The sequence below is a fragment of the Equus caballus genome, chromosome 17 (genome assembly GCF_041296265.1).
Source record: "Equus caballus isolate H_3958 breed thoroughbred chromosome 17, TB-T2T, whole genome shotgun sequence".
NCBI classification, from domain to species: Eukaryota; Metazoa; Chordata; class Mammalia; order Perissodactyla; family Equidae; genus Equus; species Equus caballus.
The window spans coordinates 36,213,773-36,233,144 of record NC_091700.1 but is presented as its reverse complement, the minus strand read 5'-3'; the positions used below and the strand labels follow the sequence as shown (position 1 = coordinate 36,233,144).

Below are 19,372 nucleotides of genomic sequence, written 5' to 3'. Positions count from 1 at the left end.
TTAAATTCATCCCGAGGTATTTTATTCTTTTTGTTGCAATTGTGAATGGTATTGTGTTCTTGGGTTCTTTTTCTTTTAGTTCGTTATTAGAGTATAGAAATGCTACTGATTTATGTAAATTGATTTTATACCCTGCAACTTTGCTGTAGTTGTTGATTACTTCTAAAAGTTTTCCAATGGATTCTTTGGGGTTTTCTATATATAAGATCATGTCATCTGCAAACAGCGAGAGTTTCACTTCTTCCCTCCCTATTTGGATTCCTTTTTCTTGCCTAATTGCTCTGGCCAAAACCTCCAGTACTATGTTAAATAAGAGTGGTGATAGAGGGCGTCCTTGTCTCGTTCCTGTTTTCAGGGGATGGTTCTCAGGTTTTGCCCATTGAGCATGATGTTGACTGTGGGTTTGTCACATATGGCCTTTATTATGTTGAGGTAGTTCCCTTCTATCACCATTTTTTTCAGAGTTTTTATCATAAATGGCTGTTGGATCTTGTCAAATGCTTTCTCTGTATCTATTGAGATGATCGTGTGGTTTTTATTCCTCAGTTTGTTGATGTGGTGTATCACGTTGATTGCTTTGCGGATGTTGAACCATCCCTGTGTCCCTGGTATGAATCCCACTTGATCCTGATGTATGATCCTTTTGATGTATTGCTGTATTTGGGCTGCCAAAATTTTGTTGAGAATTTTTGCATCTATGTTCATCAGTGATATTGGCCTGTAGTTCTCCTTTCTCGTGCTGTCCTTGTCAGGCTTTGGTATCAGCGTGATGTTGGCCTCACAGAATGTGTTAGGAAGTGTTCCATCCTCAATTTTTTGGAATAGCTTGAAAAGGATAGGTATTAAATCCTCTCTGAAAGTTTGGTAGAATTCCACAGGAAAGCCATCTGGTCCTGGGGTTTTATTTTTTGGGATGCTTTTGATTGCTGTTTCAATCTCTTTCCTTGTGATTGGTCTGTTCAAATTGTCTGCTTCTTCTTGAGTGAGCTTTGGGAGATTGTAGGAGTCCAAGAATTTATCCATTTCCTCTAGGTTATCCATTTTGCTGGCATAGAGTTTTTCGTAGTATTCTCTTATAATCCGTTGTATTTCTGTGGAGTCTGTTGTTATCTCTCCTCTTTCATTTCTGATTTTGTTTATTTGAGCTTTCTCTCTTTTTTTCTTTGTAAGTCTGGCTAGGGGTTTGTCAATTTTATTTATCTTCTCAAAGAACCAGCTCTTTGTTTCATTGATCCTTTCTACTGCCTTTTTTGTTTCAATAGCATTTATTTCTGCTCTGATTTTTATTATTTCTCTCCTTCTGCTGACTTTGGGCTTTGTTTGTACTTCTTTCTCTAGTTCAGTTAGGTGTAGTTTAAGACTGCTGACTTGGGATTTTTCTTGTTTGTTAAGATGTGCCTGAATTGCAATGAATTTTCCTCTTAACACAGCTTTTGCTGCATCCCATCTGAGTTGGTATAGCATGTTATCATTGTCACTTGTCTCCGGGTATTTTCTGATTTCTTCTTTAATTTCTTCCATGATCCATTGCTTGTTCGATAGCCTATTGTTTAGTCTCCACATCCTTGTGCTTTTCTCAGCTTTTTTCTCGTAATTAATTTCTAGCTTTATAGCATTATGATCGGAGTAGATGCTTGTTATTATTTCAATTTTTTTAAATTTGTAGAGGCTTGCCTTGTTTCCCAACATATGGTCTATCCTTGAGAATGTTCCATGCACGCACGAGAAGAATATGTATTCTGCTGTTTTTGGATGGAGTGTTCTATATATGTCTATTAAGTCCAACTGTTTTAGCTTTTTGTTTAGCTCCACTGTTTCTTTATTGATTTTCTGTCTGGATGATCTGTCCATTGATGTGAGTGGGGTGTTGAGGTCCCCTACTATTATTGTGTTATTTTTGATATCGTCTTTTAGGTTTGTTAATAGTTGCTTTATGAACTTTGGTGTTCCTGTGTTGGGTGCATAGATATTTATAAGCATTATTTCTTCTTGATGAAGTGTCCCTTTGATCATTATATATTTTGGCCCTCTGTGTCTCTCTTACCTGCCTTATCTTAAGTCTGTTTTGTCTGATGTAAGTATTGCGACACCTGCTTTCTTTTGTTTGCTATTAGCTTGGAGTATTGTCTTCCACCCCTTCACTCTGAGCCTGTGTTTGTCCTTGGAGCTGAGGTGTGTTTCCTGGAGGCAACAAATTGTTGGATCTTGTTCTTTAATCCATTTTGCCACTCTGTGTCTTTTGATTAGAGAGTTCAATCCATTTACGTTGAAGGTGAGTATTGATGCATGAGGGCTTAATGCTGTCATTCTGTTGCTCGTTTTCCAGTTTTCCTGTGCTTCCTTTGTTTCTCGTCCTGTATGTTTTAGCCTACCTATTGACTACTGCAATTTCTTATGCTGGGTTTCTTAGATTTTTTCTTATTTATGTTTCATGTCTCTGTTCTGTTTTTTAGTTTAGTGGCTACCCTGAACTTTGTATTCAGAATCTCGTGTATAACATAGTCCATTTTCTGGTGGTCTCTTACTTCCTTAGCCTAGACTGTTTCAGACCCTTTCCTCCTCTCCTCCTAAATTATTATTTTCATCTCTTATTCCAGCTCGTGTTGTGAGTTTGTGGTTAGAGTGATAAGATTGTCTTTGCTTTGGTGATTTCCTTCCCTTTATCCTAATGATATAGTTGAATATTTGCTATCCTATTCAGATTCTATCTGTCTCCCTACTCTGTGTTTTGTGACCCCTTTCTCCCTTTTTATCTTTTCTCAGGTATGAGAGCCTTCTTGAGGATTTCTTGTAGTGGAGGACTTGTGACTATGAAGTCCCTTAGCTTTTGTTTGTCTGGAAAAGATTTAATTTCTCCCTCATATCTGAAGGATATTTTTGCTGGATAGAGTATTCTTGCCTGAAGATTTTTATCCTCTAAAGTTTTGAATATGCCACTCCAATCTCTCCTAGCTTGTAAGGTTTCTGTAGAGAAATCCGCTGAAAGTCTGCTAGGGGTTCCTTTGTAGGTTATTTTCTTCTGCCTTGCTGCCCTGAGTATTCTTTCTTTGTCATTCATTTTTGCCATTTTTACTACTATATGCCTTGCAGTAGGTCTTTTTACATTGACAAATCTAGGAGATCTGAAAGCTTCCTTCACACACATTTATCTCTCAATCCCTAGATTTGGGAAGTTCTCTTCTATTATTTCGTTGAGCATACTTTCTACTCCATTTTCCTTTTCCACACCCTCAGGAATTCCGATGATTCTTAAGTTGCATTTTCTCATTGAGTCAGCTATTTCTCTGAGATTTTCTTCAGTTTTTTAAATTCTTAGTTCCCTTTCTTCCTCTGTCTGGAGCCATTCAGCCTGTCTATCTTAGATTATGCTAATTTTCTCCTCTATGGTGTCTACACGGGCATTCAGAGAATCCGTATCCTGTTTTATCTGATCCATTGTATTTTTCACCTCTAGTATTTCTAATTGATTCTTCTTTATAATTTCAATCTCTTTTGGGAAGTAACTCCAGAACTCATTGACTTGTTTCTCTATATTTCCCTTTACCTCATTGAATATTTTGATGATAGCTATTTTGAACTCATCTTCACTTAGTTTACCTATTTCCAAGTCCTCAGGACCTACTTGTGTATTTTTATTGTTTTCCTGTTGGACTGGAGCTTTTATAAATTGCTGGATGGTAGAGGAGCAGTTTTTGCACATGATGCTATTATTTGGTTGCAGTTACAGCCTGTTGCCACTAGATGGGGGTCGAGAGCCTTGCATTCTGAGCCCTCTACCTTCAGCTGCAATGGCCGCGTGCAGTGTGGGTTGGGGGAGCAGGGGCACTTTCTCTTGCATGCTGACCTGGATTGGGGTCAGCTCTTGCTCTCTGGTCCCCGAGGGCCCTGGCTTGCTGGGGTTCCCCCATGCAAAAGCTTTCCCCCGTTAGAGGGTTTCCACTGCACCGGCGGTGGGAGTCCTGGATGATCCCCACACGCGCGGCCCCTCCCCCACTCCTTCCCTCACCCACAGCAGCAAATCCCAGTCTCTAGGGGAGGGAGCAAAGTTCTTTCCTACCCAGTTCCAGCTCCTCCGAGGGTGGCTCCAGCCTCTCCACCCTCCAGCATTTGGCTGCTGTGGGTCTCTGACAATTTCTGTTATTAGGAATTTTTTTTTGGTTGGAAAGCAGTTGCTCTTTTTGGTTGTAATTTGGAGGGGAGAGTCCCGGGTGAGCTCATGCCACCATGTTGCTGACGTCACCCCCCGATAACATCCCAATTTTATTTATTTATTTATTTGTTTATTTTTTTAAAGATTCTATTTTTTTCTTTTTTCTCTCCCCAAAGCTCCCTGGTACATAGTTGTATATTCTTCATTGTGAGTCCTTCTAATTGTGGTATGTGGGACGCTGCCTCAGTGTGGTTCGATGAGCAGTGTCATGTCCGCACCCAGGATTCGAACCAACGAAACACTGGGCTGCCTGCAGCGGAGTGCATGAATGTAACCACTTGGCCGTGGGGCCAGCCCCTAATATCCCAATTTTAAATGGGCTAAGTTAATTTGCAAACAATGAAATACAAGTTCTATGAAACTCATGGGAATGGAGGAAACGTACACTTTTATATTGTGATTTGGGAGGGCATATCAATATCAAGAGCCTCACAAGCATTCCTTTTGACACAATTTCCATTTCTGAGAACTTATCATAAGGAAATAATAATATATAGAGGTTTGATCTCAAAGATATTCATCACTCTTTGTATGAGTAAAAAGTTGTAAACAATTTAAATGTCCATTGATATCTGATTACTTAAATAAACTATGACACATCTACACTATGAGGTATTGTATAGCTGTTAAAAATAATGTTGTAAATTTAAAAATAAATAAAGTTAGCTATTGGTAGGACTTCAGGCAACAATAAAAAATCTGAAATTAAAGAAAATATAGTGTTGTAAATGCATATGTATATTTATTAACACAGAAATATGTGATACGTCACTGAGCAATAAGGTTATTTTTAAAAAGAAGGTACATATGATACCATACCCATAAACAAAAAATGTATATCTCTAAAGAACCTGGAAGGGCATGGATCAAAAATTAAGAATGGCTATTTATGGGTGAATTTATTGTTTGTCTGTATTTTCTGATTTTCCTAATAATGAACTGTTGTGTTACTTTTGGTTTTTAGCATAAAGCTTATTTGTGGTGCTTTAGAGCTTTAAAAGCACTTTCACACATACTAATTTACCTTTATTATTAGTTTTTTATTCTACAACACCCAGTAGATAGATACTGTACATAGCATTATTTTTACAGTTTACAGGTGAATGATCTAAAGTTTAAAGAGGTTTAGTGACTTGCCGAGTGTCCAGTGAATATTAGATGTCAAAGTCAAGCATTGTTTCCAGGTCAAACTCCAAATCAAAAACCATCCTCCTAGTCTGAAACACCAGTGTTTCTCCCAGATACTATCGCAAATGTCACTTGTATCTATACAATAAGCATTTGTAACTAAGAAAACAAAACAAAACCACTTTATTTTGTTTGGAGGGGGTAAGAAAAAGGAAATGCTTGCCTTGCTCAATCTATTCAAATTTTGCCCCAGCCCTCGGCCTCACTGCAGAAGATATATAGCTAATATGCAGACATAAAATTTAATGAAGTGACAGAGTGAACTCTTCATTGATGGCCCATGGTGAAAAAAGTCACAGAAAATGGAAATTAATGGGTAATTTGAAGAACTATTTGTATTCACTGGTCACTCTTTTATTTTCCATATTGTCTTTGTCCAGACAACAAAAAAATTGCAAAAGTTATCAGTTAATATCCTCTTCAGCACTACTCACTCTCCAACATTGACACAAGCTGGTGAATGGTTAAATAACTGTCCAAGAGACGAGCAGAAGAAAAATCTCATGAATATTTCCGCAGTTCAGACACATGCCATTTTAGGAATCTATTGTTTCCTTGCTGTGAGTCTGTGGTAAAAATGCCTGAAGATCAGTGCAGCAGGAAGTACTCTCAGTAAGATTACTCAGAAACAAGTCAAAATTAATAAAATTCCAATAGTCATGAAGAGGGCTTTATTCAGCAGAACACATTTGCTTTTTCTATCAGTCTCATTTCCTCATAGACAAAATCAACAAAACCAAGAGTCAGTATATATCCAGGAAAAACAGGAAAGGAATACAGTTGAAGGGTAAACAGCATTCTGCAATCCTTTGTTAAGAAAGAAACTTTATAATAAAATTATTATCTACTAAGTCTATTTTCACATTTTCAAACTAGAAGAACATTTATTTGTGAGTATGTGGAAATACTTTTTTTACACGTGGTACTTATCTGCAAATTCAATTAGTTATTATTGTGTACCCCCCTCCCAAACATTTGGATACCTTTCCACAATTTTCCTTTTTCTTTCTTGCCTCAACACAAGCCCTATCTTTGCAAAGATAAGAGATCCACCAACTGCTCCCTCCCTCCAAATTCCAAACTGACTTACCCACAAGAATCAGACAAGTCAGTGTCCTCAGTACCATTATCGAGCCTGGAGAGTTGTTCCTTTATTCTTTAACCACCAACAAATGCAAGAATATATCATTAGAAATGTGCTACATGGAACAGTGATATGAAAAATTTATTTCAACAAAAAGAATCCTTTGAATCTAAAAGACAGAGGAAACATGATTTGGCTCACTGGAAGACCTAATTTTTTAAAAATAATTTTAGAATTATTCTCCAGGAAACACTGTATTTCCATAGACACTTCCAAGACTGAATTTTGCAAATAGCTGTTTCTCTTTCTCTCTCTCTTTCCATCTCTGTCTGTCTGTCTTTCTCACTCTCTTTTTCTCTCTCTCTCAAGATTGATATATATAGCACTGACTCAAACAAATGACATCGGTATTGCTGGATGGAACCTTCATTGACAGGTAAGACATATCAAAGCCATCACAGACTTCTGATATCAATTTATTCAGGCCAGTGTGAAAGATTGAAAATGTACATTGTCAGAACCAAGTAACTTTGTATACTTACTGTTTTGGTTGAAATCAGGTACAATTGCTCTACAATTCATAAACTGATAGAACTCTAAAAAACTATAAGTTAATTAGTTATTTGGAACCTGGGTCCCTCTACCACCTTCTACTTGTCACATATCATGGATATCTTTTCTCCTCCTTGGACAGGATTCAAATAACTTCCTGAGATAAGGACTCCATTCAATAAATAATCAGATTTCACAAGTGTCAATATGCCCCCATCTCTTTCTATATATGTATTTACATCTCACCTTTCAGGCATGGGTCTAACATGGGTTATAGTTTTCGACTCATTTGAGTCACAGCTAAAGGATTAGAAATGCACATAGTAAGACGTTACATGTTTCTCTAGACTTATTTTTAAATGAGAATTAGCTACAATTTTTCAATAACTTGTAATCTACTTGTCCTAAAAAATAATACTTTAATCAGTTACTTGAAACTGATAGTTAATTTTTCCCTAGAAATGAGACTTTATATATTTGTAATGAAGATCTGAGTCCTAGGAAAAACAACTTAGTGAATCAAGTTCACGTACATTTCTTTACTCCTGAACCCCTTCAGAATTACTTCTCCTTGCTTCAAATAGGTTTTCCTGCTCTCTGGGACCACTTTAGCAGAGTCTTATAGATGGGCAATCTGACAGCATTCTAAGGGTTTTTGCTGCTAATAAGGGTGACAAAAGGGGTAAGAAGCAACCCTCTTACGTCCTATTTCTCTTTTATCCAACTAGTGTCAAGGACACTCTGTAATGTCATGCATGCTGCTGAAAACAAACCCCCCAAATCTCAATACATCTCCCTCTCTGTATTTATATATATATATATATATATATATATATATTTCTGTTTATATATATCTATCTTTCTATCTCACATTTCATCAGAGGTTTCATCAGCGGTTTCTGTTGTCAATTTACTCAGGACAGTGTGAAAGGATTAAAAACACACATAGTAAGGTACCACGTGACTTCCAGACTTACTTTTTTGGTTCAAATTAGTTACAATTACTCTTGACCTCATTAACTGGTTTACTCAGAAAATTCACATGTAATCAGTTATTTGGAATCCAATATCTCCTTTTCCCTAGATATAATGCTATATATGTTTGTAACAAATATTTTAGACCTACCAAAAAAGTTAATGACTCAAGATTTAAGTACAGTTCTTTACTACTGAACTTGACCCATGGTGTAACAGCCTTTTGTGGTGGAATTTATTTCAAAATCGACTTCAATTTGCACGTGTGCATCCCTCTTCCCCTACCTAATTTCCTGCTCCTCAAGTCCCTCCTTCACCCCTGACTGTCCTCGATCATGGCTGTCTTTCCTGGCCCTCAGATAGGGTCAAGTCACTGCAGGCCAGAGTCAGGGACTCCCTCTATACTAGGGTGGGTTTGGGTCTGAGACACCAGCCTCACACGGCAGCAGAACTCTGGAGGATGGGGGACAGATCCCAGTCTATTAGCTCCAATCTTCTCTGCTAAGGCCTCCTCTGGCTCCCTGTCCACTGCTAACTCCTCCTTGCTCCAAATAAGTTTCTCTCCTTCCTTGCCATCTCTAGTAGAATTTCATACACAGTAATCAAGGGTGACAAATTCTAGGATTAAAAAGACTTCCCTTATGACCTGTGCATCTTTTCTATCTCAATTTCAAGACAAAAAATATTACACGTTGAAGCTTACCATGAGAGGGCTTTAAAAATATATGAAGGGAACTCTGTATTCCCAGGTGCTCCTGAGAGTGAACATCCCAAACATCAATTTCTCTGAATGTGTGTGTGTGTGTGTGTGTGTGTACACATATACGGACACATATATACAGATTTATTCGTCATAGCTCACTTGGCATCGTAGAAGCTGTCAGAAGATACTGTGCTCAGTTCACTTGGTGCAGGGCTAAAGGATTAAAAACACACATAGTAAGGCACCACACGACTTCTAGACTTACTTTTTTAGTTCAAATTAGCTACAATTACTCTTGATTTTATCAACCGGTTGACTCTTAGAAAATTCACATGTAAATCAGTTGTTTGGAATCCAATATCTCCTTTTCCCTGGAAATGATACTATATATGTTTGTAATGAATATTTTAGACCTACCAAAAAAGTTAATGACTCAAGATTTAAGTACAGTTCTTTACTACTGAACTTGACCCGTGGTGTAACAACCTTTTGTGGTGGAATTTATTTCAAAATCAACTTCAATTCTCAGGTGTGCATCCCTCTTCTCCTACCTAATTTCCTACCTCTCAAGTTCTTCCTTCACCTTTACTTTCACCTAACATGGTTGTTTTTCCTGGCCCTCAGAAAGGGTTAAGTGACTGCAGGCCTGAGTTGGGGACTCCCTCTATTGGGTGGTGGGTTTGGGTCTAGGACACCAGCCTCACATGGCAGCAGAACTCTGGAGGGTGAGGGACAGATCCCACTCTATTAGCTCCTTTCTTTGTGATGAGGGCTCCTCTGCTCTTTGTCCACTGCTACCTCCACCTTGCCTTAAATTGGATTCTGTCCCCCTTTCACTCAATCTATAGAGTCTCAAAGGCAGAATGCTCCTATTTGGAGCATTCTGAAATTTTTCTAAGACTTTTGGGTGGTAGTTACTAGGAGGAAGAAGCATTCCTCTTATGACCTGTTCCTTTTTTATCCAACCAAATCCAATAAGATGAAAAGTTACCTAAAGGTGCTATGGTAAGATTTAGAAACAGTGTCAAAGACACTGTACTGTCAAGGATACTCCTAAGAATGAATTTGGAAATTTATCTCTCTTTCTTTCATTGTATTTATGTTTGTGTATGTGTGTTTGTATGTCTGTGTTGATATAACTATATAAATACACATGTGTATATATAAAAAGATATATATTTATTTTTATTTATTCATTTATATCTCAAATTTCATGGGTGGCCCCCTCATAGCTTTTTGATGTTAATTCATTCAGAGCAGTGTTAAAGGACTAAAGAGTTACCTATTCAGATACCACATTTTAATTTTAGACTTGTTTGTTTTAATTCAAATAGCTGTAATTACTTTACAGCTTATGAACTGGTTGATCTTTACAAATTCACATATAGAGGAGATGGAGTTCAGCATCCCTGTTTTCTCATACTGCTGTTGCCTGGGACATGGGGGCTCCCAGCCTTATGACTTCAGAGGCACCCTTTGAACTGTCGCAGCATCTAGTCGTTGAGGGCTTTAGCCTCAGTGTCTACAGCACTCCAGAAAGCTTCAAGGAAAAGTTCCTTCTCAAGACCTGCAAGAACCCAATGGTACCCATAGGCTGCCTGGGCACGGTGGCTGCCCTCACCCATGACCTCTACTGCTTCCCTAGGGATCAGAGCCAGTGCTGCCAGCTCATGATATACAACCAGATTGCCACCCAGGGCTTCTCGCTCACAGCCACCTTGCTGGATCCAGCTTCATCAGCTATGAAGTCTCTGCCCAAGCCTGGCTTGGTCTTGAAAGCTCCGTGGAGTTTATTCCCAGCCTGGGAGTAAACACTGGTCCTGCCACAGGATTTATTCCCTCATCTGCCCTGACCAGTCCCTGTGTCAATGGAGGAGCAAGTGGCCAATTGTGTAATCGACAGATTTTTTTTCAGGAATCTCAGATTCTGTTCACTTCGGGTGTTGCATACTTCTACTTGTGCCACACCCTCTTCACCCCCTACTTAATAAACTCTGATCCACTTGTAAAAAAAAATTCATGTATATATAACTAAATCTAGTATGTTAGTTTTTATTAGAAATGAGGCTTTATATAAGGTAGTAATGAAAATTTTAGCCTGTAAATAATTAATGCATCAAGATACAAGCAAAGTTCTTTACAATTACCCTAATCCTAGTGTGTAACAGCCTTTTGTGGTAGAATTTATTTCAAATTCCACTTCAGTTTGTAGGTACCCATCCCTCTTCTCACGTTTAATTCCCAATTCTTAAGCCCCTCCATCACTTTCTTGCTTTCACCATCATAGATATCTTTTCTGACCCTCAGGGTCAAGCAACTGCAGGCTAAGGTAGGGGCGGGGGGCTCCTTCCAATATGACAGTGAGTATGGGCACTAGCCTCACACCGTGGCAAAACTCTGGAGGGTCATTGACACATCCAGGCTCTATTAGCTCCATTCTTTTCTGCTGAGGGCTCCACTGTTCTCTGTCCACTGCTACCTTGTCTCCTTGCTCCAAATGAGATTCTGTGCTCTCTTGGTCCACTCTAGTAGAGTCTCACATGTGGGCAATCTGATAGTTTCTTAAGAGTTTTGGCTGCTACTAATTAAGGGTGACAAAACACACTTAGGGGAAGAAGCATCCCTTTTATAACTTGTTCCTTTTTTATCCAAATGGGTCCAAAAAGGTAAAGAGTTACCTACAGATGCTACCGTGAGATGACTCCAAAAGAGTGTCAAAGACACTCTGTATTGTTATCCACTGACACCCTGCTATCATTCTCCTTGTTTCCAAATAGAAATCTCTCTTCACTTTGTGTGTGTATCTTTACAGATATATCTATAACCTCACCTTTTGCTGGAGACTTCCTCAGTGGTTACTGATGTCAATTTATTCCAATCAGAACTAAAGGATTAAAATGTACATGATCAAACACCGTGTGACTTCATAGACTCACTTTTCTCATTCAAATTAGCTACAATTTCTCTATAACTTACAAAATGGTTGAACCCTGTAAGTTCACATGTAATTTGGTTATTTGGAAAATATTTCATCTTTCCCTAGAATTGAGGCTTCATATGATGGTAATAAAATTCTTAGGCCTGTAAAAGAATCCTTAATGGATCAAGATTTAAAAACATTTCTTTACTACTAAACTTAACCCCAATGTGTAATTGCCTTTTGTGATTACATTTACTTCAAATTCAGCTATAGTTTGTAGGTAGGAATCCCTCTTATCCCATCTCATTTTCTGATTTCAAGTCCCTCCACCACCTCCTTACTCTTCATGTTTCATGGATGTCTTTCCTTCTCCTCAGATAGGGTTAAGTAACTGTCGGCCTGAGGCAGGGCCTACCTCCAGTATGATGGTTGGTTTGGGTTTGGGATACCAGCCTCCCATTGTGGCAGAGCTCTGGAGGGTAAGGGACAGATCTCAAGTCTATTATCTCTTTTAGTTTCTGCTGAGGGCTCCTCTGCTCCCTGTCCACCGCTACTACCTTTGTGCTTCCAAATAGTGTTTTCTCCCTTGACCCACACTAGCAGAAAGATATACACAGGTACTCTAATAGTTCCCTAAGGATTTTCACTAGTAATCCCTAAAGTTCACGAACACACAAATAGTAAGTGTTCTCTCTCTTTTGACCTGGTCCTTCTTGATCCAAAAAAGAAAAAAGTTATATATAGAAGCTGACAGGCTATCACGGACATTCTGTATTGTCACCAATGCTCCCAAATGGTTTTCCCACTCAGATGACAGAAAATCAACTCACCTATTGTTGATGATCTGGCTAGAGGACTCTGAAAAGGCTACTAAAGCATTCTTATTTCTGTCAAAGAACAAAAAGAATATGCAAAAAATAAAGCCAGACAATGAGGAAGGAAATAATAACAGGAAGTGATTCCTTTTTTCAAGAGGAAATCATTCCTCTTTCCTGACAGGAATTTCAGGCACAAAAAGTCACACATGACAAATTTGAAGGAATGTGACAGGAACTGAAGGGGTTACCACAGTGGCACCTGTAAGCAAGCCTCTTGGGGTGTGTGTGTGTGTGTGCGTGTGCATGTGTGTGTGTGCCTGTGTGTATTTATTGGAAACAGAAGGAAGCAAGCAAGGGAGAAGCAGCAATCATGATTAAATGTTCTTCCTTCCTTCCTTCCCATTTTCTCTACCATTCTGGTCATCACTGAATAAATTTGGGAAGAGGGAGACACAGAGAGAAAGAGGGAGACACAAGAGTGTAGGGATGAGGTGGTGGATCCAGGTAAGTTGATGAGATGATACAAAGACAATGGAAAGAAAATGCCAGAACAATGAGAATTTCGATGGCAAGGGCTAATCCCTGGTTGCCATTTGGTAGGGCAGAAACAAGTAGCTAGATTAGGATCTGCCTAAATTACGTTTTCAAGATTTTATGAATTGGAAGTAGAGCACATGATCTGAATGATTTTTCGTCTTGCACATTTTTTTAAGTAGACTTTTTTTAAAAATAAGTTTAGGTTTACAGAAAAATTAAGCAGAAAGTACAGAGAGTTTCCATATACCCCCTTTCTCCCTCACAGCTTCTCCTATCACTAATATCTTGCATTCATCTGGTATATTTGTTATAACTGATGAATCAGTATTTACACATTATTGTTAACTAACATCCATAGTTGACATTGGTGTTCATTCTTCGTGTTGAACAAGTCTATTGGTTTTTCCAAATGCATAATGTCATGTATCCATCATAACAGCATCATACTGAATAACTGTACTGCCCTAAAAATCCCCTGTACTCTACATATTCATCCCTTTGCCCCCCACTCCAATTCCTAGAAACCACTGATCTTTTCACTGTCTCTATAGTTTTACCTTTTCCACAGTGTCATATAGTTGGAATCATAAAGTATATCCCCTTAGCAGACTGCCTCCTTTCACTTAGTACTTATGCAAGGATTTAAGGTTCCTCTATTTCCTTTTGTGGCTTGATAGATTCTTTTACTTTTTTTAAATTGCTTGCTGAATAATTTTCCATTGTATATAGGCATTACAGGTTATCTATTCTTCTGTGATGTCTTGGTTGCTTCCGATTTTTGGCAATTATGAATAAAGCTGCTATCAAATTTGGGTGGAGGTTTTTGTGTAGGTATAACTTTTCAACTCATTTCGGGGTTGAAACTCATTAGGAGCACAACTGCTGAATCATCTGATAAGACTATGTTTTGCTTTGTAAGAAATTGCCAAAATGTCTTCCAAAGTGGCTATACTATTTTGCATTTTCACCAACAGTGAATGAGAATTCCTGTTGCTCCTTATCCTTGACAGCATTTGGTGTTTTCAATATTCAGATCTTGACCATTCTAATAGGTGGATAGTAGTATCTTCTTGTCTTAATTTGCAATTCCTGAGTGACATATGATGTTGAGCATCTTCTCATAAGCTTATTTGGCATTTGTATATCTTCTTTGGTGAGGTATCTGTTCAGATCTTTTGTCCATTTTTTGAGTACTTTCGTTTTCTGATTGTTGATTTTTAAGAGTTCTTTGTATACCTTCAATAAAAGCCCTTTACCAGATACGTCTTTTGCAAATAATTTCTTCTAGTCTGTGGCTGACTTGTCTTCTCATTCTCTTGATAGTGTCTTTCACAGAGCAGAAGTTTTAAATTTTAATGAAATCCAAGTTGTCTGTATTTTCTTTCATGATTTTATTTTTGGTGTTATATATAAAATCATTGCTGTATCAAAGGCCATCTGGTTTCTTCCTGTGTTATCTTCTAGGAGTTTTATGGTTTTGCATTTTATATTTACGTCCGTGATCCATTTTGAGTTAAGTTTTGTTAAGTGTGTAAGGTCTGTGCCTAGATTTTTTTTTTTTCTTGCACATAGATGTCCAGTTCTTCCAGCAACATTTGTTGAAAAGACCATCCTTTCTCCACTGGATTGAGTGCCTTTGCTCCTTTATCAAAGACAAGATGTCTATATTTGTGTGGGCCTATTTCTGGGCTCTCTATTCTGTTCCTTTGATCTACTTGTATATCCTCTCACCCATACCACTCTACCTTGATTACTGTAGCTTTATAGAAAGACTTAAGTCAGGTATTGTCAGTCCTCTGACTTTGCTATTCTTCTTCAATATTGTGTTGGCTATTCTGGGTCTTTTGCCTTTTCACATAAACTTTAGAATTAGTTTGTCAATATTGAAAAAAACGACTTTTCAGGATTTTGATTCAGATTGCACTCAACTACAAGTTGAAGGAATTGACATCTTAACAATATTGAGTCTTCCTATCCATGAACATGGAACATCTTCCCATTTATTTAGATCTTCTTTGATTTCATTAATCAGTTATGTAGTTTTCCTCATATAGATTTTATACATTATTTTGTTAGATTTGTACCTAAGTATTTCAATTTTTTGGTGCTAATGTAAATGGTGGTGTGCTTGTTTCAAATTCCAATTATTCATTGCTGGTATAAAGGAAAGCAATCAACTTTTGTATATTAACCTTGTTCTTGAAACTCTGCTATAATTTCTTATTATTACAGAAGGTTCTTTGTAAATTATTTTCGATTTTCTACAGAGATAATCATGTCACATGTGAATAAAGACAGTTTTATTTCTTCTGTTCCAATCTGCATACTTTTGTTTCCTTCTTACTGCATTAGTTAGGACTTACAGTATGATGTTGAAAAGGAGTGGTGAAGGGGGATATCTTTGCCTTGTACCTGATCTTATCAAGTTTCTCACCATCAAGTATGATGGTACCTGTGGATTTTTTTTAACTTTCTAATCCCTTTTTAAATTTTTTTATTTTTATTTTATTGAGGTCATAATAGTTTATAACATTGTGAAATTTCAGTTTTACATTTTTCTTTGTCAGTCACCATATATTTGTGACCCTTTGCCCTTTATGTCCATCCCCAAGTTCCTTCCCCTCTGGTAACCATTAATCTGTTTTCTTTGTCCATGTGTTTGTTTATCTTCCACATATGAGTGAAATCATACACTGTTCGTCTTTATCTGTCTGCCTTATTTTGCTTAACATAATACCCTCAAGGTCTATCCGCATTGTTGCAAATGGGATGATTTTGTCTTTTTTTATGGTCGAGTAGTATTCCATTGTATATATATATATATACACACAAACACACACACATATATATATACAATGTATATATATACATATATATATATAATGTATATATACCACATCTTCTTTATCATCAGTTGACAGGCACTTGGGTTGCTTCCACATTTGGCTATTTTGAATAATGCTGCAATGAACATAGGGGTGCATAAGTCTCTTTGAATTGTTGATTTCAAGTTCTTTGGATAAATACCCAGTAGCAGGCTAGCTGGGTCATATGGTATATATATTTTTAATTTTTTGAGAAATCTCCATACTGTTTTCCATAGTGGCTAGAGCAGTTTGCATTCCTACCAGCAGTGTATGGGGGTTCCCTTTTCTCCACATTGTCTTCCATTTGTTATTTTTTGTCTTGTTAATTATAGCCATTCTTACAGGTGTAAGGTAATATCTCATTGTAGTTTTGATTTGTATTTCTCTAATGATTAGTGATGTTGAATATCTCTTTATGTGCCTGTTGGCCATCTGTATATCTTCTTTGGAAAAATGTCTGTTTATATCCTCTGCCCATTTTTTGATCAGGTTGTTTGTTTTTTTGTTGTTGACTTGTAGGCGTTATTTATATATTTTGGAGTTAAACCCTTGTCGCATACATGATTTGTAAATATCTTCTCTCAGTTGGTGGGTTGCCCTTTCATTTTGTTCCTGGTTTCCTTTGCCTTGCAGAAGCTCTTTAGTCTGATGAAGTCCCATTTGGTTATTTTTTCTTTTGTTTCCCTTGCCCAAGTAGACTGGTATTCAAAAAGATCCTTCTAAGACTGATGTCAAAGAGTGCACTGCCTATGTTTTCTTCTAGGAGTTTTATGGTTTCACATCTTACCTTCAAGTCTTTAATCCATTTTGAGTTAATTTTTGTGTATGCTGTAAGATAAGGGTCTACTTTCATTCTTTTCATGTGGCTGTCCAGTTTCCCCAACACCATTTATTGAAGAGGCTTTCCTTTCTCCATTGTATGTTCTTAGCTCCTCTGTCAAAGATTAGCTGTCCATAGATGTGCGGTTTTATTTCTGGGCTTTCAATTCTGCTCCACTGATCTGTGTGTCTGTTTTTGTACCAGTACCATGCTGTTTTGATTACTATAGCTTTGTAGTATGCTTTGAAGTCAGGGATTGTGATGCCTACAGCTTTGTTCTTTTTTCTCAGGGTTGCTTTAGCTATTCAGGGTCTTTTCTTGCTCATTATGAATTTTGGGATTCTTGGTTCTCTTTTCATGAAGAACATCATTGGGATTCTGATTTGGATTGCACTGAATCTGTAGATTGCGTTAGATACTGTGGACATTTTAACTATGTTTATTTTTCTAATCCATATGCATGGAATCTCTTTCCACTTCTTTATGACATCATCAATTTCTTCCAATAATGTCTTACAGTTTTCCTTGGTTAAATTTATTCCTACATAATTTATTCTTTTTATTGTGGTTACAAATGGGATTGTATTCTGGAGTTCTCCTTCTGTTAGTTCATCATTAGAGTATAGAAATGCAACTGATTTTTGTAAGTTGATTTTGTACCCTGCAACTTTGCTGTAGTTGTTGATTATTTCTAACAGTTTTCTGATGGATTCTTTAGAGTTTTTGATATATAAAATCATATTATCTGCAAACAGCAAGTGTTTCACTTCCTCATTGGCAATTTGGATACATTTTATTTCTTTTTCTTGCTTAATTGCCCTGGCCAAAAACTCCAGTACTATGCTGAATAAGAGTGGTGAGAGTGGGCACACTTGTCTTGTTCCTGTTCTCAGAGGGAGGGCTTTCAGTTTTTCCCCATTGAGTATAATGTTGGCTGTGGGTTTGTCATATATGGCCTTTATCATGTTGAAGCACTTTCCTTCTATACCCATTTTATTGAGAGTTTTTATCATAATTGGATGTTGGATATTGTCAAATGCTTTCTCTATGTCTATTGAGATGATCATGTGATTTTTATTCCTCATTTTGTTAATGTGGTGCATCACATTGCTTGATTTGCAGATGTTGAACCCTCCCTGTGTCCCTGCTATAAATCCCACTTGATCATGGTGTATGATCCTTTTAATGTATTGCTGTATTTGGGCTGCCAATATTTTGTTGAGGATTTTTGCATCTATGGCCATCAGCGATATTGCCCTGTAATTTTCCTTCTTTGTGTTGTTCTTTTCTGGGTTTGAGATCAGGGTGATGTTGGCCTTACAAAATGTGTTAGGAAGTGTTCTATCTTCTTCAATTTTTTGGAATAGTTTGAGAGGGGTGGGTATTAAATCTTCTTTGAATGTTTGGTAGAATTCTCCAGAGAAGCCACCTGGTCCTAGACTTTTATTTTGGGGGAGGTTTTTGATTACTGTTTCAATCTCTTTACTTGTGATTGGTCTATTCAGATCATCTATTTCTTCTTGATTCAGTTTTGAGAGGTTGTATATGCCTAAGAATTTGTCCATTTCTTCTAGATTGTCCAATTTGTTGGCATATACTTTTTCATAGTATTTTCTTATAACCCTTTGTATTTCTGCAGTATCCGTTGTTAATTTCTCCTGTTTAATTTCTAATTTTATTCATTTGAGTCTTCTTTTTTTCTTAGTGAGTCTGGCTAAGGGTTTGTCAATTTTGTTTATCTTTTTAAAGAACCAGCTCTTAGTTTCATTGACCCTTTCTGCAGTAATTTTTTTGTTTATTTCAATTTCATTTATTTCCACTCTACTTTTTATTATTTCCCTCATTCTGCTGACTTTGGGCTTTGTTTGTTCTTCTTTTTCTAATTCTGTTAGGTGTAGTTTAAGATTGCTTATTTGAGATTTTTCTTGTTTGTTAAGGTGGGCCTGTATTGCTATGAATTTCCCTCTGAGGACTGCTTTTGCTGTATCCCATATGAGTTGGTATTGGTGTATTTTCATTTTCATTTGTTGCTAGATGTTTTTGATTTCTCCTTTAATTTCTTCAATGATCCATTGGTTGTTCAGTAGTATGTTGTTTAGTCTCCACTTATTTGTCACTTTCCCAGCTTTTTTCTTGTAGTTGAATTCCAGTTTCATAGCACTATGGCCAGAAAAGATGCTTGACATGATTTCGGTCTTCTTAAATTTATTGAGGCTTGCCTTGTTTTCAAACATATGGTCTATTTTTGAGAATGTTCCATGTGCACTTGAGAAGAATGTGTATTTTGTTGGTTTTGGATGGAGTGTTCCGTATATACCTATTAAGTCCATCTGGTCTCGTTTTTCATTTAATTCCACTACTTCCTTGTTGACTTTCTCTCTGGATGATCTATCCACTGATGTAAGTGGAGTGTTAAGGTCCCCTACTATTATTGTGTTGCTGTTGATATCTCCTTTTAGGTTTGTTAATAGTTGCTTTATGCACTTCGGTGTTCCCATGTTAGGTGCATATATATTTACAAGAGTTATATCTTCTTGGTGGAGTGTCCCTTTTATCATTATATACTGCCCCTCTTTGTCTCTCATTGCCTTTTTTTATCTGAAAGTCTACTTTGTCTGATACAAGTATGGCAACATCTGCTTTCTTTTGTTTGCCATTAGCTTGGAGTATCATCCTCCATCCCTTCACTCTGAGCCTG

At 37.3% G+C, this 19,372-nt stretch overlaps 2 protein-coding genes across 6 annotated transcripts in view; one reads left to right on the top strand and one right to left on the bottom strand.

Moving 5' to 3' along the window:
- The window catches only part of LOC138918351 (phosphatidylinositol 3,4,5-trisphosphate 3-phosphatase TPTE2-like), a 390,322-nt gene that overhangs the window by 43,265 nt on the left and 327,685 nt on the right, over nucleotides 1-19,372 (bottom strand). The window contains exons 12-16 of the mRNA XM_070239585.1: nucleotides 12,463-12,519; nucleotides 11,543-11,596; nucleotides 8,872-8,925; nucleotides 7,281-7,334; nucleotides 6,489-6,554 (exon numbers count right to left, since the gene is read on the bottom strand). Of these exons, the coding sequence (XP_070095686.1) occupies nucleotides 6,489-6,554; nucleotides 7,281-7,334; nucleotides 8,872-8,925; nucleotides 11,543-11,596; nucleotides 12,463-12,519 (285 nt within the window). The remainder of the gene's footprint in view (nucleotides 1-6,488; nucleotides 6,555-7,280; nucleotides 7,335-8,871; nucleotides 8,926-11,542; nucleotides 11,597-12,462; nucleotides 12,520-19,372) is intronic.
- The window catches only part of LOC138914995 (mitochondrial ornithine transporter 1), a 110,302-nt gene that overhangs the window by 65,788 nt on the left and 25,142 nt on the right, over nucleotides 1-19,372 (top strand). The window contains exons 8-9 of one of the 5 annotated variants that reach the window (XR_011427691.1): nucleotides 6,852-6,918; nucleotides 10,358-11,627. The exons of 3 other annotated variants lie outside the window; for them this stretch is intronic. The gene's annotated coding sequence lies outside the window, so the exon portion shown is untranslated. Of the gene's footprint in view, nucleotides 1-6,851; nucleotides 6,919-10,357; nucleotides 11,628-19,372 lie in introns of those variants that run through there. One more of the 5 variants, XR_011427693.1, reaches the window with a different exon arrangement.